The following is a 16,698-nucleotide window of genomic DNA, read 5'->3' as shown; positions in this document are numbered from 1 at the left end:
GTGGGGGTGGTGCAGCTGTCTCGGGGGCCACCCCCGAGGCCAAGAAGGGCTCCATCGGTCACAAACACCAGCAGCAACAGCAACTGAATCAGCAGCACCCGAAACAGCAACAGCACCAGGAGCTGTCGCAGCAGAAGCAACAGGAAAAGGAACAGCAACAAAGGAAACTGTCTGCTGAGCAAAACAAGGAACTGGCGCCTCTGAGCAATCTGGACGAAGATCTTGATGACCTTGACGAGAAAGGGATTGAACAGATTCGATTGGAAGAGGACGATTTCTCGAAAGAAGGTGGTACCCAGCACCGTTTGAGTCCCAGACTTCACGACATTGAGGAGGAGGATGATGAGGACGGCCGAAACACCAAGGAAAGGTCAGTGGATGTTTCTGTAACCTTTTTAGAAGATTGTGGCGGGTTCTTTGGTCCTCCTTGTCTTGTTCAGAGCGAATATAACATACATATTTAATAGGTTTAAGTAGAAAGGTACATTACTGAATGAGATGAAAATACATGCATACATATGTAAATTTTTATATTCACTTAATCCTCACGTGCAAAAACTGCTAAAGTAGAAACTTGATTTTTGTATCATTCAGAAATGGAGCGATTCTCAATAATTGAATTGTGGTTGGTCTAAAAGAGCATAGCTTACACAGCTATTAATTGTTAGGACAATTTGCAGAACCACCGCTAATGGAACCAGCAAGTTTTATCGTGACATTTCCTTTTTTGTGGTTTGCTCTCAAAGCCTTTTTCGGTGACAGAAAAGAGCTGAATGTTCTCTTAAAAGTTTGGGACATCTGTTGCTGCGATAGCCACATTTAGGTGAACGAACTTTCTCTGTTGGGCCACACGTGCCTGGTAGCTATGTGCCAGTTCTCCCAATTCGTTGACTTGACATGAAAAAATACAGCATTTGACTAGGGCTGTCATTGTCAGTTTTCATATTTTTCTATAGAACGTTAACATATTACATTTATAAAAGTAACAAACGTTCCACCGAATGAAATTTCATCACGTGAAACCCTTTGAGGATGACTTTCACAATGTTATCAATAGAATCCGTAAAATCCTATTATTACTTACTTTTATGCTGCCATTCAATGCTCGTGACAGACAAAATAATATACATGCAATTTTTAACAACGTTTTTGCGCAAAAAATCAAACTCAAGTATTTGTAATCCAGACTTCAATCTTCATAAGTCCTACATAATTAATATTAGTTGTTTCCCCTTAGAAAACACAGACACTTGAAGTCATTTTTTAAAGTACAGCTTTTTAATTTACTAAAATCCTTCTCGTTGTTATGAATTAATTAAGACTAGACGTAACTTTGTCAGAAGTTCCTTTATGCAATGTAATGGAAGTTAATGTTTGATGATGTACGTAGGTCGTGGATACGGAAGAGGGAATATGGTGCTATCCCTCAGAAAAGATTAATTAATTCAACGTTTCCCTACATACCGCAATACTCAGTATAATTGTCTCTAGTACTCAAAAGTAATCAAGCCATTATATTAACAATGAATTCCTTGTTATCAAATCATGAAGTGTTACCTTTAGGACATTGACTCAAGGGAAGGAATTTGAAAATACTGTCTTGCACATAGAATAATATAAGTTTCTTGGAATATAGAAATTAAAAGAAGAACTAATATCCAAAGTTAGCTAAATTACAGCCCTAATTTTTCTTGTGTATATAATATTGACACTTACTCAAGAGTTCACGCCCTATTTCCAAACATAAAGATGGATTGCCTCCAGTATGTGTAAGTTTAGGCGAAGCATAACATATTCGAGTTATTACCACCATCAATAAACAAGGAAACGATAAACGACCAACTTGCTGTCGAACTGTAACATCCAACGTCCACAAGATCACTCGAGGGACCTGGCCCTCCAAGGTAAGCTATCGATAAACGACAGCAGGTTCGAAAAACTTTGCGAGCATGAAGTTCTACGATGTCTGACTTGACGAGAAGCGCTACCAACGAGCTGTTTTTCTTTACGCTTCCTTTTTCGTCGGCCATCCACTCATCGATTTCTGTTCGCCTTTCTACTTGTACTTCGAAAGCAATAAAGAGGGCTACGCGCGGGTATAGCTTCAAAATGGATGAGAAAATGGAGCGTGTCGAATTACGAGAGGATGAAAGCGCTACTTCAGGGACCGAGAGATGAATGATAGATGGATGTTTCTCTATACGGTAGCCCTGAATTAGATCCCACGGCATAAAAACTACGTGGAAACTGGAGAAAATGGCTGTGAAGATCACCAATTTGATGTTGTCAGTCTTCCACGCAATTACATTATCTCCCTTTTTCTTTTTACTGTGACACAAATTTGTTTCATGCCTGGATGATCGAATTTCAAAGGATGGGGAAAGGGATGATCCTTTAAAAATTCATGGGGAAAATGACACTGAATTTCATATTCGATAAATTATTTAGTATACTAGAGATTTATTCTTTCATTGGACGAGAATATTTCCTAAAAGGGGAGGATATTTTTTTGATAGAAGAACCTGGAAACTCTTTTTCCTTGTTCACAGTATTAAAACATAAACGTCCAAGATATTGATATTAATTGTATTTTACTGTGAAAGGATTAATCTCCGAATATACATCAGATAATTATTTACGGATTAACGAATCTTTTTTTTAATTCCCTCGCGTAAACTTTTTATCAGTAAAAAAGTCTTTTCTCCCGCGACTTTCATTGTCCCTATAAACTCGGTAAAAATAACGGTAATTTTTAATGAAGAAAGAAGCAAAGTATTCATCAATGGAAAGAAGGGGAATTAAGCAGAAAAGAAGATAAAGTAAGACACTAAGAGCTACCAGAAATAGAAATTCCTTCAAGAGAATTTACTAGAAAGGAAAGGAAGGAAATAGAAATTGAAGTAAAGTAGCAGAAGATAAGGGCACGACAAAGGGACCAATCTTGAAGAGAAGTTGTACAGTGAAAAGAAAAGGAGGTAGAAGGGAAGCAGAGAGTGAGGTTCTACAAAATTAAAAGAAAATTCGAGAAAGAAAAGGGATGAAGTAACTAGTGCATAGGATGTTGCGGTGCTCCAATTTGTCCTGAGAATATTGTAAATTCTACTGCAGCCTCTTCTTTACAATCGTGACTGGGGGTCTCACACGTGCACTTCCGGTGCACCGATTGCACGTCAAATATTCAAAGCGTGTGCTCGCGGCGAACAGGACAGGTGAAGGAAATAAAAAGGGAGTGAATTTATCTCTGCAGACATGTCCCATTTAACGAGGCTGTCGCTTAACAAAAGCTCAGATAACGATGATGCTTCAATACAGGTCGATTTAAAAATAGATAACTGTTTTATAGATTACAAAGGAACATAGCAGATATATCTGAATGTTTTCAAATTGAACTTAACAAATTTTTAAATGGCACAGTAGTTCTTGTAAAATTGCTTTCTTCCTTACTTTAAGAACAGACAAACTTGCAGAATTAATGCCAAACTAAATGTTACACTAAGCACTAGATAAACAGGATCCAGATAACTAAGATAATGGAAAATTTTGTGAAAATTGAAGTAACGATTTTCCTCCTAGGAACACTGTTTTCGTAAGATAAAGCACTAATTAAAGGAAGTTTCCTGATGAAAATTTTATCTTCGAGAAGAAATTTAAAATTCCCTAAGAAAATTGTTTCAAAGAGCAGTATGTACATTAGTCGACTCGCTTTTATTCACCACAGAGTCTTTTCTAAATGTTTGATCTTCTTTCTATGACACTACGTGCAAACACAGTAATTTAAGCCATCCACCCAGTATTCAAATAATGGCACGATCAATCAAATCGTAATTAAGCGTAGGTGATTCCCTTTCGCTGAACGTTTTTATCCTCTCTATTTACCCCCATTTGTACGATTCTCCCTGATGCTGGTCTACATATGTACGCGCGCTGTACAGGTCTAAGGGGAAATGGCCTATTCGATATTACTGCTTGCTTAGCCCTGATTATGGCGTTCCTCCTGCTGCTCGACCTGGCAGTAATGATGATCCGGTATCGGTTTTGCTTTGATGGTTATCGGCATCGGATATCCAATAAAACATATTGGATTACCGAGACATCTTGGATACAGGGGCTACACCGACCCTCTGCCCAACATAATAGAACGTTTCACTAAACGTTCCGACTAATTGAATTTTTGGTGAGCAGCTTTGATTGTTAGGAGAAGGTTATCAGAGAAATTCGATTAAAATGCCTCCATAATTGTGCAAAGGCGGTTCACGAAGTATAAGTGTACTAAAAATTCTTTAGAATTTTATGGAAAATTCTGCGAGAATTCTTTCGTTCGACGCTCCAGAACATGTTTTAATTGAAATTCCTTGACGAAAATGTAGAAAGGAAAATATTTATTAAAAATTCCTTCACAGCTTTTAAAAAATATTTCGGAAGAATTTTTTACTATATCTCATACACACATGCTTCCATAACACTGCTTCTACCTTTGAAGGCACATACGTTCCGAGTATAAACCCATTTTCAACTGCGCTGTCTGTATTATTACGAACTACAATGAATGCTTTTAGTCGTTTATCGAGAACTCATCCCCAAGCCCAGAATCCTCTCTGTCCTTTCTGCGCAACTACTTCAGTTTCTCTATTTAGAGGATCTTCTAGAACCACAATGGGAATAACTATCCTTGAACTATTGTAGATATTTAATTAAAAATTGTTTAATTAATTATTTCTTTTTCTAACAGTAGTGCATGCACGAATATCTAATTTTTCTGGTTCGTTTAATATTCCATTTTAATCAGTAGTTTGTATTATCTTGAACATAGCAAATAAGGCATAAATGGAAAAGAAATGTCTGTTCTGAATCGATGATAATAAGAAACGACAAGTCTGGGTAAATATGTCTAGATATAGGAGAACGTCTCACGCAAGCTTTTCTGTTGCTTACTTAAGCCTTGCTGTAGTGTGTAGTTGGGGGTTGTCATGTAACAGTGTGAACAGCTGACATTATTTACCATTGTAGAATTTTTTAGCTCAAAGCCAGCTTATCATATTACAGTATACGTAGAGGAAATACATAGGGTTAAAGTGAAATATTCTGTATGCTATTAGTAGGTAGTCTTAATATCGATCATTGTAATACGTGGGTACACTTTAGCAAGTATAAATGGAAGCTATTATTACCTGTCAGCCCGTTTGTGAGATAAGTGCATTGATCACAGTTACTATTCGACTTTTCAATATTTTGTGCATAAAATTGTTATTTTTGGAATCAAATGCATAAGTAATGTCTCATTCGCATAGGTATAATTCTTTAAGTTTATCATTAAAATTATATGAAAGTATATGGAATAAGTTTTACTGTAACACATTACGAGCCTTTTCAAGCTATAAATTGTATACGAAATTCATATATTTTTATTTCAATGAACTCGTGCACGATAGTGATATTTCACTTTGCCTCTGAAGTCTCCATTCCAAAGTTTATAATAAAGTTTATAATCGTGTTAGCCTCAGAATGGTCAGAAAGTATACAAGGAAAATAAACCAGCATAAATAGAGATAGAGGATAAGTATCTTACCCATAAAAAAGAAATAAAGGAAACAGTAATAAACTTTATACAGTAACAGAAATTTTTATTTCTAATACTTCATTCACTATAGTATTCAATAAAAATATTAATTTACACTGACTTAGTTGTTTTATGATTTCTTTTTCACATCAGTCACGCGTAGATTTCACTTCACCCCGCTAATGGAGTAAAATAAAAGATTGTAAAGAATTCTTGAAATAAATATTTCGTTAATTACTAAAAGCGATACAACTTTTATTGTACAAATTTCAGAGGCAAAGGTGTGTAATATAATACAGCAAAAACTAGACCTTATTTTATTACGCTTGTTGTTTTCATGCATAATTAAATTTTAAGTGCTTCACTTAGCTTCTATTACCCCTACGTATATCCAAAGCAGGGAAAATGAAGCTGTAACCCAAGTAATTTATGCACATTTCTAATATTTTACGCTCGTAAATACTCATACTCAACGATAGACTGAGTAATTACTGTCACATTGGCCGATAATTGATTGAATGGCGTGCCGCGACGAACTGACAATTTTAACGGAAATTCTACATTCGCGCATTAATAAATCCCCCAGACCGACGCAGGATGATTAAAGGATTGTTGATATTCCATTCGATGTCGCTCCCGTAATTGGAGGCTGATACGACGTAACTTCCGTATAAAATAACGAGTTCGCGATACTCGGACCCAGGGATTTCCCTCCGTTGGCCACGTCGCTAATTAAATCAAGCCACTGGGACTTTATTGCTCCGAAAATTTTGCGTTTCGTTTGCCCGCGACAAAAGGGAGTTCCACCGTGAAAACGTCGAACAATGTCTCACCACGCGTGCATTGTTCTATTCTCGTTATGCAAACAAATCCCTGCCTGAATACACGAAACCTCTCTGTTGTCAAATATTTCCTGCTTACTAGAACCCTTTTTTGGGGAAACAACGAATTCGTTCTAGAATTAAGAACAATTAGAAGAATTAAAGAACTACAATGGGATTGATGATTCTTTTGTATAGTCAATTTCGTCAAAGTTTGGATTTGTGAAAGGGAGCGAAGAGCATTCTGCATCACTGCATTGGTGTTGGGAAAGAAGGCAAGAGATTAATTGAGGGATTGATGGATCAGTTGATTAGGTGATCAGAGGACTAAGTGAGTATGTGGTTAGATAGCTGTTTAGTTAGGTAATTGGATCAGATGTACGTGATACAAGATGGTAAAGTAATTATACATGTAAACATAGTAGCTAATTGTGTGACATTAGATGGTTATATGACTAGATGTTACAAAGATGATTAGATAGGCAGAGGAGGTAAATAGACTTGATGGCTAATTGACAAGATTAGTATGAAATCAAGTGTCAAAAAAGCAGCTGATTAGTGCATCAAACAAGTAGAAACTGAGGATCTTCAGATACATAGTTATCAAGTAATGAATCAGTCCACTAATTAAATGTATAATGAGTTGAATCAGTGTCTCAGCGTTTGTATGATTAGATAATCAGAGGGTCAAGCTGTTAGGTCTTCGAAGATCTAACTTTAGATCATTAAAGATGTATCTTTAAGTGCCTAGTCATATCTAAATGTGTCTATGTTTCCTCCTCCAAAGTGAGTCTAAAGGAATATTCCTGTAAATAATGACCTTTATTATTAGCCGCGCAGTGGATCGCTTTCCTTTCTCGCTATAAATGCTGGGTGGCCGTCTAATTTTGAAACGGAACGCGTATAATTAGAGCGTCGAGGAGATCGCTCATCGAAGTGGCAAGTACGTCGTACATTTCCCGGATGAACGTGTCAGGTCCGAGAGAATTTCTCATTGCGTTGTGGCGACGGATGAACGGGGCTTAAAGTGACCATTTCCTTTATCGTTAGACCAGATTCGTGTCCCATGCGACTACTAATGTACAGAATCCAAGCTCGTATGTTCGCGACCGTTTCATTTCGGAGCGACCTTGCGAAATTTCTGCTCGGAATTATGTGCTGACAGTTTTATCGCACGTGTGGGTAGTTTCGGAGGGACAATAAGGGGCACCTGTCACTTATTCGTTTCTAACCATCAGCAATTTGTAATCAATGACAATGTTGACGTGGCAGTTTCTAGCTTTGACTGCCGTATCTGTTAGCAAGTGTCTTTCACGCCAAGTAGTTTAGTAGGCAATTGAATGAGCTGTTGGATTATTTATAAGATGGGACATCTGTCACCTTATTCTATAATAGGTTCTCAGACTACTTTGAACAGTTAAATAAGAGCCTAGATCTTGGTATAATTCTTCCTGCTTTCTAATTCAGTATCAGGTTTCGAACTCTGAGGTACTAATCTTTTTTCTGATCTATAAATATCAAATGAATGGAATTCAAAGTATACGTATACTTTGGTTCAACGTTATCCTGCCACCTTCAGGAAATTTAATTTATCATCATTTCTGGAGCGTTAGTTTTCTTTTCTCGTCTTTGAATATCAGATAAATAAGCAGAGGTAGGGATTTACGGTGTTCGAGTTGTATTCGGTCTAAAAATGAACAGATTTTCAACAAACAAGCCTCGTCGTAACTGATATCAGTTGTCTGCAGGTGCATCGAGCCTTCGTGTCGACGACGCCGTCTTGTTTCACGTCGCAGAGCAACCTGTTGATGTTGGTTCAGTCGCGGATTCGTGTCAGAAACACCGCCAGGGAAGATCGATCGTCGAGATAAGGGAAGCGCTTTCGTGGGGTCTGTGATTTGCCAATTCCATTTGTGCCTTCTTGTGACGATAATCCGGTTAAATTGTTATTGAACTAGACGAAAATGGTTATTGTGTCATTACGTTCAACCGTGGGGAACGTTAATTGAGGGACAATGGATTGCTTACTTTGGCCCTGGGCTGAAAACTCTATTTTCAACTTAAGATATACGCTTAACCTAGAAGCAAGATAACGCTAGTAGAGACCAGAGACTGACGTAACGCTCCAATTGAATTAATAAAAGTCTTTTTCCACGCTCAGCAGTTCTTATGGTAATATCGATTCATTCTTACGTCCAGACTCCAGATAATAAAACGTTTCGTTACGAGGCTTTATATACTGTCGCTGATTTGTTTTGGCTTTGATGTTACCTGGTTGTTACCTAACGACGCTATCGCCAGCTTTTGGAGTCGTGGCACCAACCGAATGCAACTGTATGATAATGGCGTCGAAAAGCGTCGCTCAGCCCGCGATGACTCAACTCCTAACTACATTGAACCGATCTAAATGGGAGGTGCGTCGTTATACACCATTGTTAACGGATACGACAGTATTCAGTACTAAAGGAAGATAGTTTAGAGCAGGGTAGGCGTAGAAATTAACGACCAGAACTCTCCAGCTGGGGTTCAACGCGTTAGAGAGGAGCTTCTGTGACTTGTCTGCCCCTGTTCCTGTACCCAACAAAAGACTGCTATCGATCATAGAATTCTAGAGGGTCTTTCTACCGCTTACATCTCTGCTTTTATCAAAAGGTGTTTCATATAAAGCTCTTTCCTTTGAAGCAAGTCAAAGGAATCACTCCAGCTGGTGACATAGGGAACTTATAGTACTTGAACTTTTATGTGGAACTTATATTATTGGTTTAATAAGGCATATAGCCGTTTTATGTATCTTCAACTTTGACGAGTTTCTTGAATGTAGGTCTCATAAATTTAAGTAATTTCAATTCAATTAATTCGCAGCAGTTATCCAAAATGGCATCGAAAGTTAGACTATTTTAACATTAAGCTGGTGTGTAGAAAAGGTTCTAGTACCCAATTACAGCAACCTATTAACGTTTATGTACACAATACGATGACAAATTTTTTATATAGTTTCACTGACTGTCTTCCATGTCTTAACTTATCAAATGAAACTTCAACACTGACCAATCCTTACTACGCATCGAGCATTCGCGCAACACATATGACGTCGAGGATACAGTTACCCAAGCAACAGTCACTTCACTTACAGAAGAAGCGCAGATTACAGGGGTCTGGTTGATCTCCAAGTCAATGGTAGCCTGTTGGCCAGACGCCAGCTGTTCCAGCCACTCATTAGGTCCTCGTTTTCCATTGTATACAGGGTACGTTTAAGAGGAAACAGGACGTAATGAAAATATTTATCCTCGTCTCGTGACGGTTGTTTGTTTACATTGAAAGACACATGAAGGCTTCACGAGCTGAATTCAATTCCAGTCACGAACAATATTATTAGTATGACAGATGCGGCCACTCTGATTTCTCATGTTTGCGATCGCATAATTGTCACGTCGTGTCGCTTGCGAATTATTTTCTATTGGATGCTCCATAAACTCTTCATCGAACTGATGGAACGCTTATAGGAAAGGAATACTTAGTTGTAGCTTTCTATCGTTAGAGTTCCAAGAAGTTTGCAGTTGTGGTTTCCTATGTGCATATGTGTGTATGTATTTCCAAGAAATACACAAGTTGTCATTGCTTGCTACCGTCTTCGCAGAAAGTACACTAACGTTCAATAGTATAACCTATAATAATAGGTGGGCAATCATTTTTAATATAGCTTATAATATTAAAACTTAATTTTAAAAGATGTTATATCTTTTATAGTCTACAATCTACAACGATAGTAGTATATATATGTACTGTCTATGCCGATCAGTTTAATTTATGCTAAAGTCTGATACATGTAACAGTGTTCAAATGATGTAACACGTTACTCCTAGAAAGTCATGAATATTTCATTGAAATATACGTTCATGGACGCATCCTCAAAGACGATCCTTTAATCAAGGAAGGCTTCCTTTTTATTAACAGCCAAAAGGTCTCTTTAGTTAATATTCGCTAGGAAAATACGCGTCGGTCTGTTTGCCAGTTACTTTCACGATTATTCTTGTTTTCCTTTACTTTAACCGTGTCGAAAATCAACACATTTCTTGCATTTAATGAACAAGTAGGAAGAAATCCAATAAAAGTATGCTGTCTTTATCGAAGTTGTTCTTTCTATAAGACTTTGTTCTGAGAAATTCTTTTAGTTCATTATTTCTTTAGCGTTTATGCTTTAATATACTTTATTGAAAGAATAAAGTAAAGTTATTAACTGAGTTTGCTCTTTTGTGTTTTTTTTTCTAAAGTAGGGGAGAAATAATTTAGGGGAATATAATATGTACTTGTATTTAATATTGCTTCTACCGTGGTATCTTGGTTGTGGTTAAAACTGTTGGTTATTAGATACTATTACAGACCTAACCATCTAACTACTAGAGACAGAAGTTATAGGTACCTAACACTCTATGCTCTGTATACAGCTAATTCTGAATACTAAAGACGTTTCCATAGTCCTGAAATTAGATATCAATAGAGATCACAAGTCTCTATACTATAAACTGACAAAGCTTCTGAATAATAAAAATAGAACACTTCTTAACTTTGGACAGTGTGAAACCCTATAAATCACTGTACATCAGACTTAACAATCCCCACTTAAATAGTGTTCCCCAAACATAATTTCTAATGTACGAGTACCCCTACAAGGATTACTTGAACCAAAATCCTCAGAAAGTGAGGTCAATCCCAGCAGAACAGGCAAAAGAAGGACAAAGGAACCAGCCACAGAAAACAAAGTCGCATTATGGCTGAACGTAAAATTGGATCGCGCTTGCGGTGAATGAATTTTGTAGGCCGTACCAGAAGAAATCGCCGACCCCCAGCAGCGGAGGCGGCAGCAGGACGGGTTGGCGATCGCGCAGAAGCATCACGACATCAGGTGCGCCAGCACACCAACACCACGTGATCGCCACTGCAGCTGCAACTGCACAGGCCAAGATGCAGGCCGAACAGGGGAGCATCGGAGAGCTGCGCGGCTATCACAACCTCAGATCGCGGAGGCACACCTTAGCCAATGTTCGGTGAGTAGAAGACACCCTTTAGTATTTGATAAGTCGATTGGCCTTTGGACCAAAAGACACTTAAATTACTTGTTACATAACGATTGGAATCCAATAAGTATGCATCAATACAATCGATTTGACTCACTTGTTGCTTCCAACACTGGGTATTCATATTTGTTACAGCACAATAGAACTCTTCTAGGTTACACAACTTTTAGCTTTAAGAAATTTTCGATATACCTTAGGCATATGCCTAGAGTTTTATTGCTGATGATGTTAACGTTATTATTGTTCTGATTACGTCTGATTTTATAACAATAGCATGTCTATATTATTACCTACTTTGCTAACACGAGAAGTTTCACAAAAATCGACGAAGGAAACCTGAGACGTGATGTTTGTCAATAAAGTTCATATAATTCATCATGAATTACATTCGTGCCCTAACATCTATATTCCTGCTACAAACTATCCAATTATTTCAGTCTAATATTCAATGTCCAATTAGATGACATCTACTTGAAGTCGTTTCGCTGCGATTTGGCGACAAATTGTTATCATCTCGTGCCAAATGTACCGTGCACAGTTGAACTATGCGGTAACTAAATGTCGTGAATCATAGAAATGCTGATGTTTGTGCAAGATTTCCACCGTTCTATTAATGTGTAAATTACTGAGCTGATTTAGGGTAGCGATATCCAAGAACATGTACACCGAGCAGATAGAAATCTCGCCGCAGCCAACAATATTCCAATAAAAAGCTTGTTCTCTATTTCATTAAATATTTTCTAATCCAATATTTAGCGATGTATGAACAAACACTTTTATTCCAAGGATATGCATATCAATCTTTATACATACGTGTACACATGATCACAAATTTACATGTTATTCGATTAAATAGATTCACGCTGAATTATATATAGACCTAAGACTCTTAAGGCATCTCTTTTCAGTGATAAGCCAAAGCCGAAATTTAATTTTACGTCAATGGTTGATCCTATTACGCAACTGACTGATGAAAGGATCACCCATTCCGTGGCACAATGGCTCTTTGCTATTGATTTTAAAAGAGCACCGCCGAGAAGGCCACATTATTGGAAATTACATACCGTTTCCTTTGTCGCATCCATCTTCGATTCCATCTCCGTGCTCACTCGGTTAGAAGCCCTAGCCGAACGCGTTCGTTCTCGTCGCGGTTGGTTTCTTCATTCATGCTCTGAATGCCTCTTTTCTTCGAACGTAAACCAAAGTTTCCAGACCATGTGAAATGTATGTGAGGCGTTATTCTAACTGGAAGATCATGGATGGCAGTATGCTCGACTATGGACTAAAGTTACTGTGACATGTATTTAAAGTCGTTGAAAATTGATGAATTTTCAGCTGTCGATATCCAGCATATTGAAAAAACCTTCCATTTCCCTGAAGCGTTGTATTCAACTAAATCTTCTTTCCAGCTTGTCCAAGAAAGCAATTTTTCATATGATACCCGAGACATGGTAAAACATGGCTTTTATCTAGTCGAAACAAAGTTCCCCTAACATTTCAGTTTCCTTTTATTCTCCGGTATTCTCCCATCTTCCCTCTGGAGATTGAATATGTAAATCAATCAGGATCTCCGCAGGCGCAGCGTACTTTCTTCAGCACTCCAGGTTTACCGCTCTCTATTGTTGCACTGCAAATGCATTCCATCGAATCCTCGTCCTCCTCCCTCAAAGGTCCTCTGCATGCTGGCTCTTGTACATCTTCGTCTTCGTGCACTATACAGTCTATCATACAATCCTTTTTCTGTGCTCGTTCAACCTTAAGCCTAGGAATTTTCACCATACAGCACTGATCTGTTTTCTGTTTTGGCCTCTTAAAAGTGGGCCTTTTACAGCAAGCGGATGTACAGGCGTCGATTTCTTGGTCACGCATAGGTTTTTTGATACACTGTTTTGATTGCTTCAAGGGTTCTCGAGCTTTCACGGGCTCCTCGACGCTCCTCATCTTGCATTCGGGACAAAACGTCTCGTGTTGCACTGCTTGATCAACTACAGGGCTTCCGAGTTTGCTCAGCATGGGCAGAACCGAGAGGAGTTTCAGGACAGCGGCTGGTTGTCCCTCGCTGGTAGTTTTCGAGCTAAACTCGGCACTGGAAACTATTTTCCCGCACATACAACAGTTGCACTCCGCTTCTTCAGCTTCGTCTGTTTTTCCACCGTAGTGAATGGATTTGAGTTCATGTTCTGGCTCAGATTTTGATTGAGTTTCTTCTATCTTCATGGTTTGCAACATTCGTAGGTAGTTCAACTTCTCTGTTTGGGAGGACATGGTTGTTGCCATCATTGCTGATCGGTCTTTCGACCTCTTCCAACGTGCTAGACGTTCCAGTATTTCCTGTTCTGGATCGACTGTCCCTGTGACGGTTATGTATTTCGGTTGATGGACGCGTTTTATCTTCTGCGATGGCTGCGTTTGGATACTCGCGTCTGTGGCTGTCTGAGTTATCATTTGAACAGTGCTGAATTTGGTGACTTCCATTTGCGTGATCTCTGTTTGCGTAATTTCGATCTTCCTGGATGGTGCCTGAGATAGTTCCATAGAAACGGAAGTAACAGTACTGGTATCTGTTGTGCACACGGAAGAAGGAGGAGGTTCCTCAGATGTAGAAAGAAGATCTGCTGGAAACACGAAAGAAGGTGGACGTTCTTTGGGTAGAGAAGCAATGTCTTTCGTGCACACGGAAGGAGATGGACGTTCCTCAGATGGAGGAGGAACAATTTCTGTGCACACGCAGGGAGATGGACGTTCCTTAGGTGGAGGAGGAACACTTGTTATGCACACACAAGGAGACGAACGTTTATCAGGTGGAGCAGGAAGACTCATTGTGCATACGCAAGGAGATGAACGTTTCTTAGGAGTGGGAACACTTTCTATGCACGTACACGGAGCTGAAGATTTCTTAAGCCGAGAAGGAATTTCAGGTGGAGGAGGAACAGTTTCTGTACACACACAAGGAGATAAACGTTTCTCAGGTGGAGCAGGTACACCTGTCATGCATACACAAGGAGATGGTTGTTTCTCTGGTGGAAGAGGAACGCTTTTTGTGCACGTGCAAGGAGGTGAAGGTTTCTTAAATAGAGAAGGTACCTCAGGTATTGGAAGAACACCTTCTGTGCAGACGCAAGGGGGTGAAAGTTTCTTAAATAGAGAAGGTACCTCAGGTATTGGAAGAACACCTTCTGTGCAGACGCAAGGGGGTGAAAGTTTCTTAAATAGAGAAGGAACCTCAGGTGCTGGAAGAACACCTTCTGTGCAGACGCAAGGAGATGAAAGTTTCTTAAATAGAGAAGGAACCTCAGGTGCTGGAAGAACACCTTCTGTGCAGACGCAAGGAGGTGAAAGTTTCTTAAATAGAGAAGGAACCTCAGGTGCTGGAGGAACACCTTCTGTACAGACGCAAGGAGGTGAAAGCTTTTTAAGCAAAGAGGGAACATCAGGTGGTGGAGGAACACCTTCTGTGCATACGCAAGGTGAAGGTTTCTTATGTGGTAAAGGAATATCTTGTGGAGGAAGAACATGTGATGAGCATACACAAGGAAGTGAAACTTCTTCAGGTGCAGAAGGTTCATGTGTAGAGCACACGCAAGGAAGTAATTGATCGTCAGGCGGCAATTCCTCAGGTGGAGGGGAAGTAACTGACGAGCACACGCAAGGAAGTAAGTATTCATCAGGTGGAGGCAGAATTAAGTCTTCTGGAGGTAACTCCTCTACTTCAACTGGTGCCTCTTCTAGTTCCTCTGGTATCACGGGTTCTTCTACTTCCTCTGGTGCCACGGGTTCTTCTACTTCCTCTAGCAATTCTTCGACCTCTACCTTCACTACTTCTTCTTCTGGCACTTCTTCCAATTCTTCTACTTCTATTTCTACTTCTCCTTCTGGTAGCACTGTTACATCGATTTCTACTTCCATTTCTTCCTCTTCTATCCTTTCTGGTACCACTTCTTCATCAACTTCTACCTTGTCTTCTGCAGGTACTTCTTCGACTACTACCGCTTCTTCTACTGGTAGTACTTCTACACCGATATCTACTTCCTCTTCTGGTAGGACTTCTACATCGACTTCTACTTTCTCTTCTGGTAGCACTTCTACATCGACTTCTACTTCCTCTTCTGGTAAGACATCTACTTCAATTTCCACTCGTTCCTCTACTGGAACTTCTTCTATCATTTCTGGTTCTTCTATTACTGGTTCTGGTACTCCTTCTTCAATGTCTACTTCTACTTCCTCTTGCGGATGTAGGGCTTCTATTTCAATTTCAATCTCTTCTTCTGTTGGCGGTAATGCTTCCATTTCCTCTTCTGTCGGTAACACATCTTTTTCTGTTGGCACTTCTATTTCTTCTTCCGTTGGTAATACCTCCAGTTCTACTACTGTTTCGTCTTCCGGTGGCAGAACTTCTTCAACAGCCTCTGCTGCGTCTTTTTCTATTGGTAGTACTGTTACCTCTACTTCCACCTCTTCCTCCTTTAATGGAAGTTCTGCTTCTGTTACTTCTGGTTCTTCTGTTGTAACTGGCAATGCTTCTATAACATCCTCAGTCTCGTCGACTTCTGTTACTACCCTTGGTACTGGTTCTGTTATCTCAGCTTCTTCAGAAACTGGTTCTCTTATTTCGTCTACTGGCAATGGAGTTGGTTCTGTTACCTCTACATCTTCACGTTTCACTTCTGGTACTTTGTCGTCTTCCACTGCCTTAGGCACTTCATCTACAAGTGGTGTTATAGGCGGCGGCTCCACTTCCTTTTTAACTGTAACCTCTTCAGGCAGTGCTTCGGTTACTAGAGGTGTAATTTCTGGTTCTATTACTTCATCTACTAGGTGTTCTCTTTCCACCAGTTCCATTGGTTCTTCAATTCGGCTCACTTCTGGTGATGGTGGTTTAGTTATGGGAACTTCAACTTTTGCATCAACATCCTTAAGTTCCGTCTAGAAACGAATAATTGTCAAATTTTTACTCTGAACGTAGATTACTTAATTGTCTGTTCAGGCTCTTTGCTAGACATTTCTAATGCCTAACTTATACTTACGCCAGTGTAGTGCGCAAGCCTGGCAGCTAAATCGTCAGCCTCCTTCTTCACAACAGTACAATCTGAACATTTCTGAATACGAAAACGACGAAGAAAATTAATGAACAGAAGCCTTTCATTGAGAATTTATCATAACTTCAATTGGATGCGTACTGCTATGGTAACACGTATCGTCTCGACGTCGTCCTTCCACCTCAACATTTCACTTCTCGGCACCGAAA

At 39.3% G+C, this 16,698-nt stretch overlaps 1 protein-coding gene across 4 annotated transcripts in view; it reads left to right on the top strand.

The window, feature by feature from the left end:
* Positions 1–16,698, top strand: part of Dnc (phosphodiesterase dunce) — a 420,060-nt gene that overhangs the window by 126,285 nt on the left and 277,077 nt on the right. Inside the window, exons 1-2 of one of the 4 annotated variants that reach the window (XM_076380424.1) lie at positions 25–370; positions 11,196–11,423. The exons of 1 other annotated variant lie outside the window; for it this stretch is intronic. In XM_076380424.1, the coding sequence (XP_076236539.1) occupies positions 11,341–11,423 (83 nt within the window). In that variant the 5' untranslated portion in view covers positions 25–370; positions 11,196–11,340. Of the gene's footprint in view, positions 1–24; positions 371–11,195; positions 11,424–16,698 lie in introns of those variants that run through there. 2 more of the 4 variants (XM_076380425.1, XM_076380420.1) reach the window with 2 other exon arrangements.

The sequence above is a fragment of the Calliopsis andreniformis genome, chromosome 6, assembly GCF_051401765.1.
Source record: "Calliopsis andreniformis isolate RMS-2024a chromosome 6, iyCalAndr_principal, whole genome shotgun sequence".
NCBI classification, from domain to species: Eukaryota; Metazoa; Arthropoda; class Insecta; order Hymenoptera; family Andrenidae; genus Calliopsis; species Calliopsis andreniformis.
This window is presented reverse-complemented; position numbering and strand designations above follow the sequence as displayed.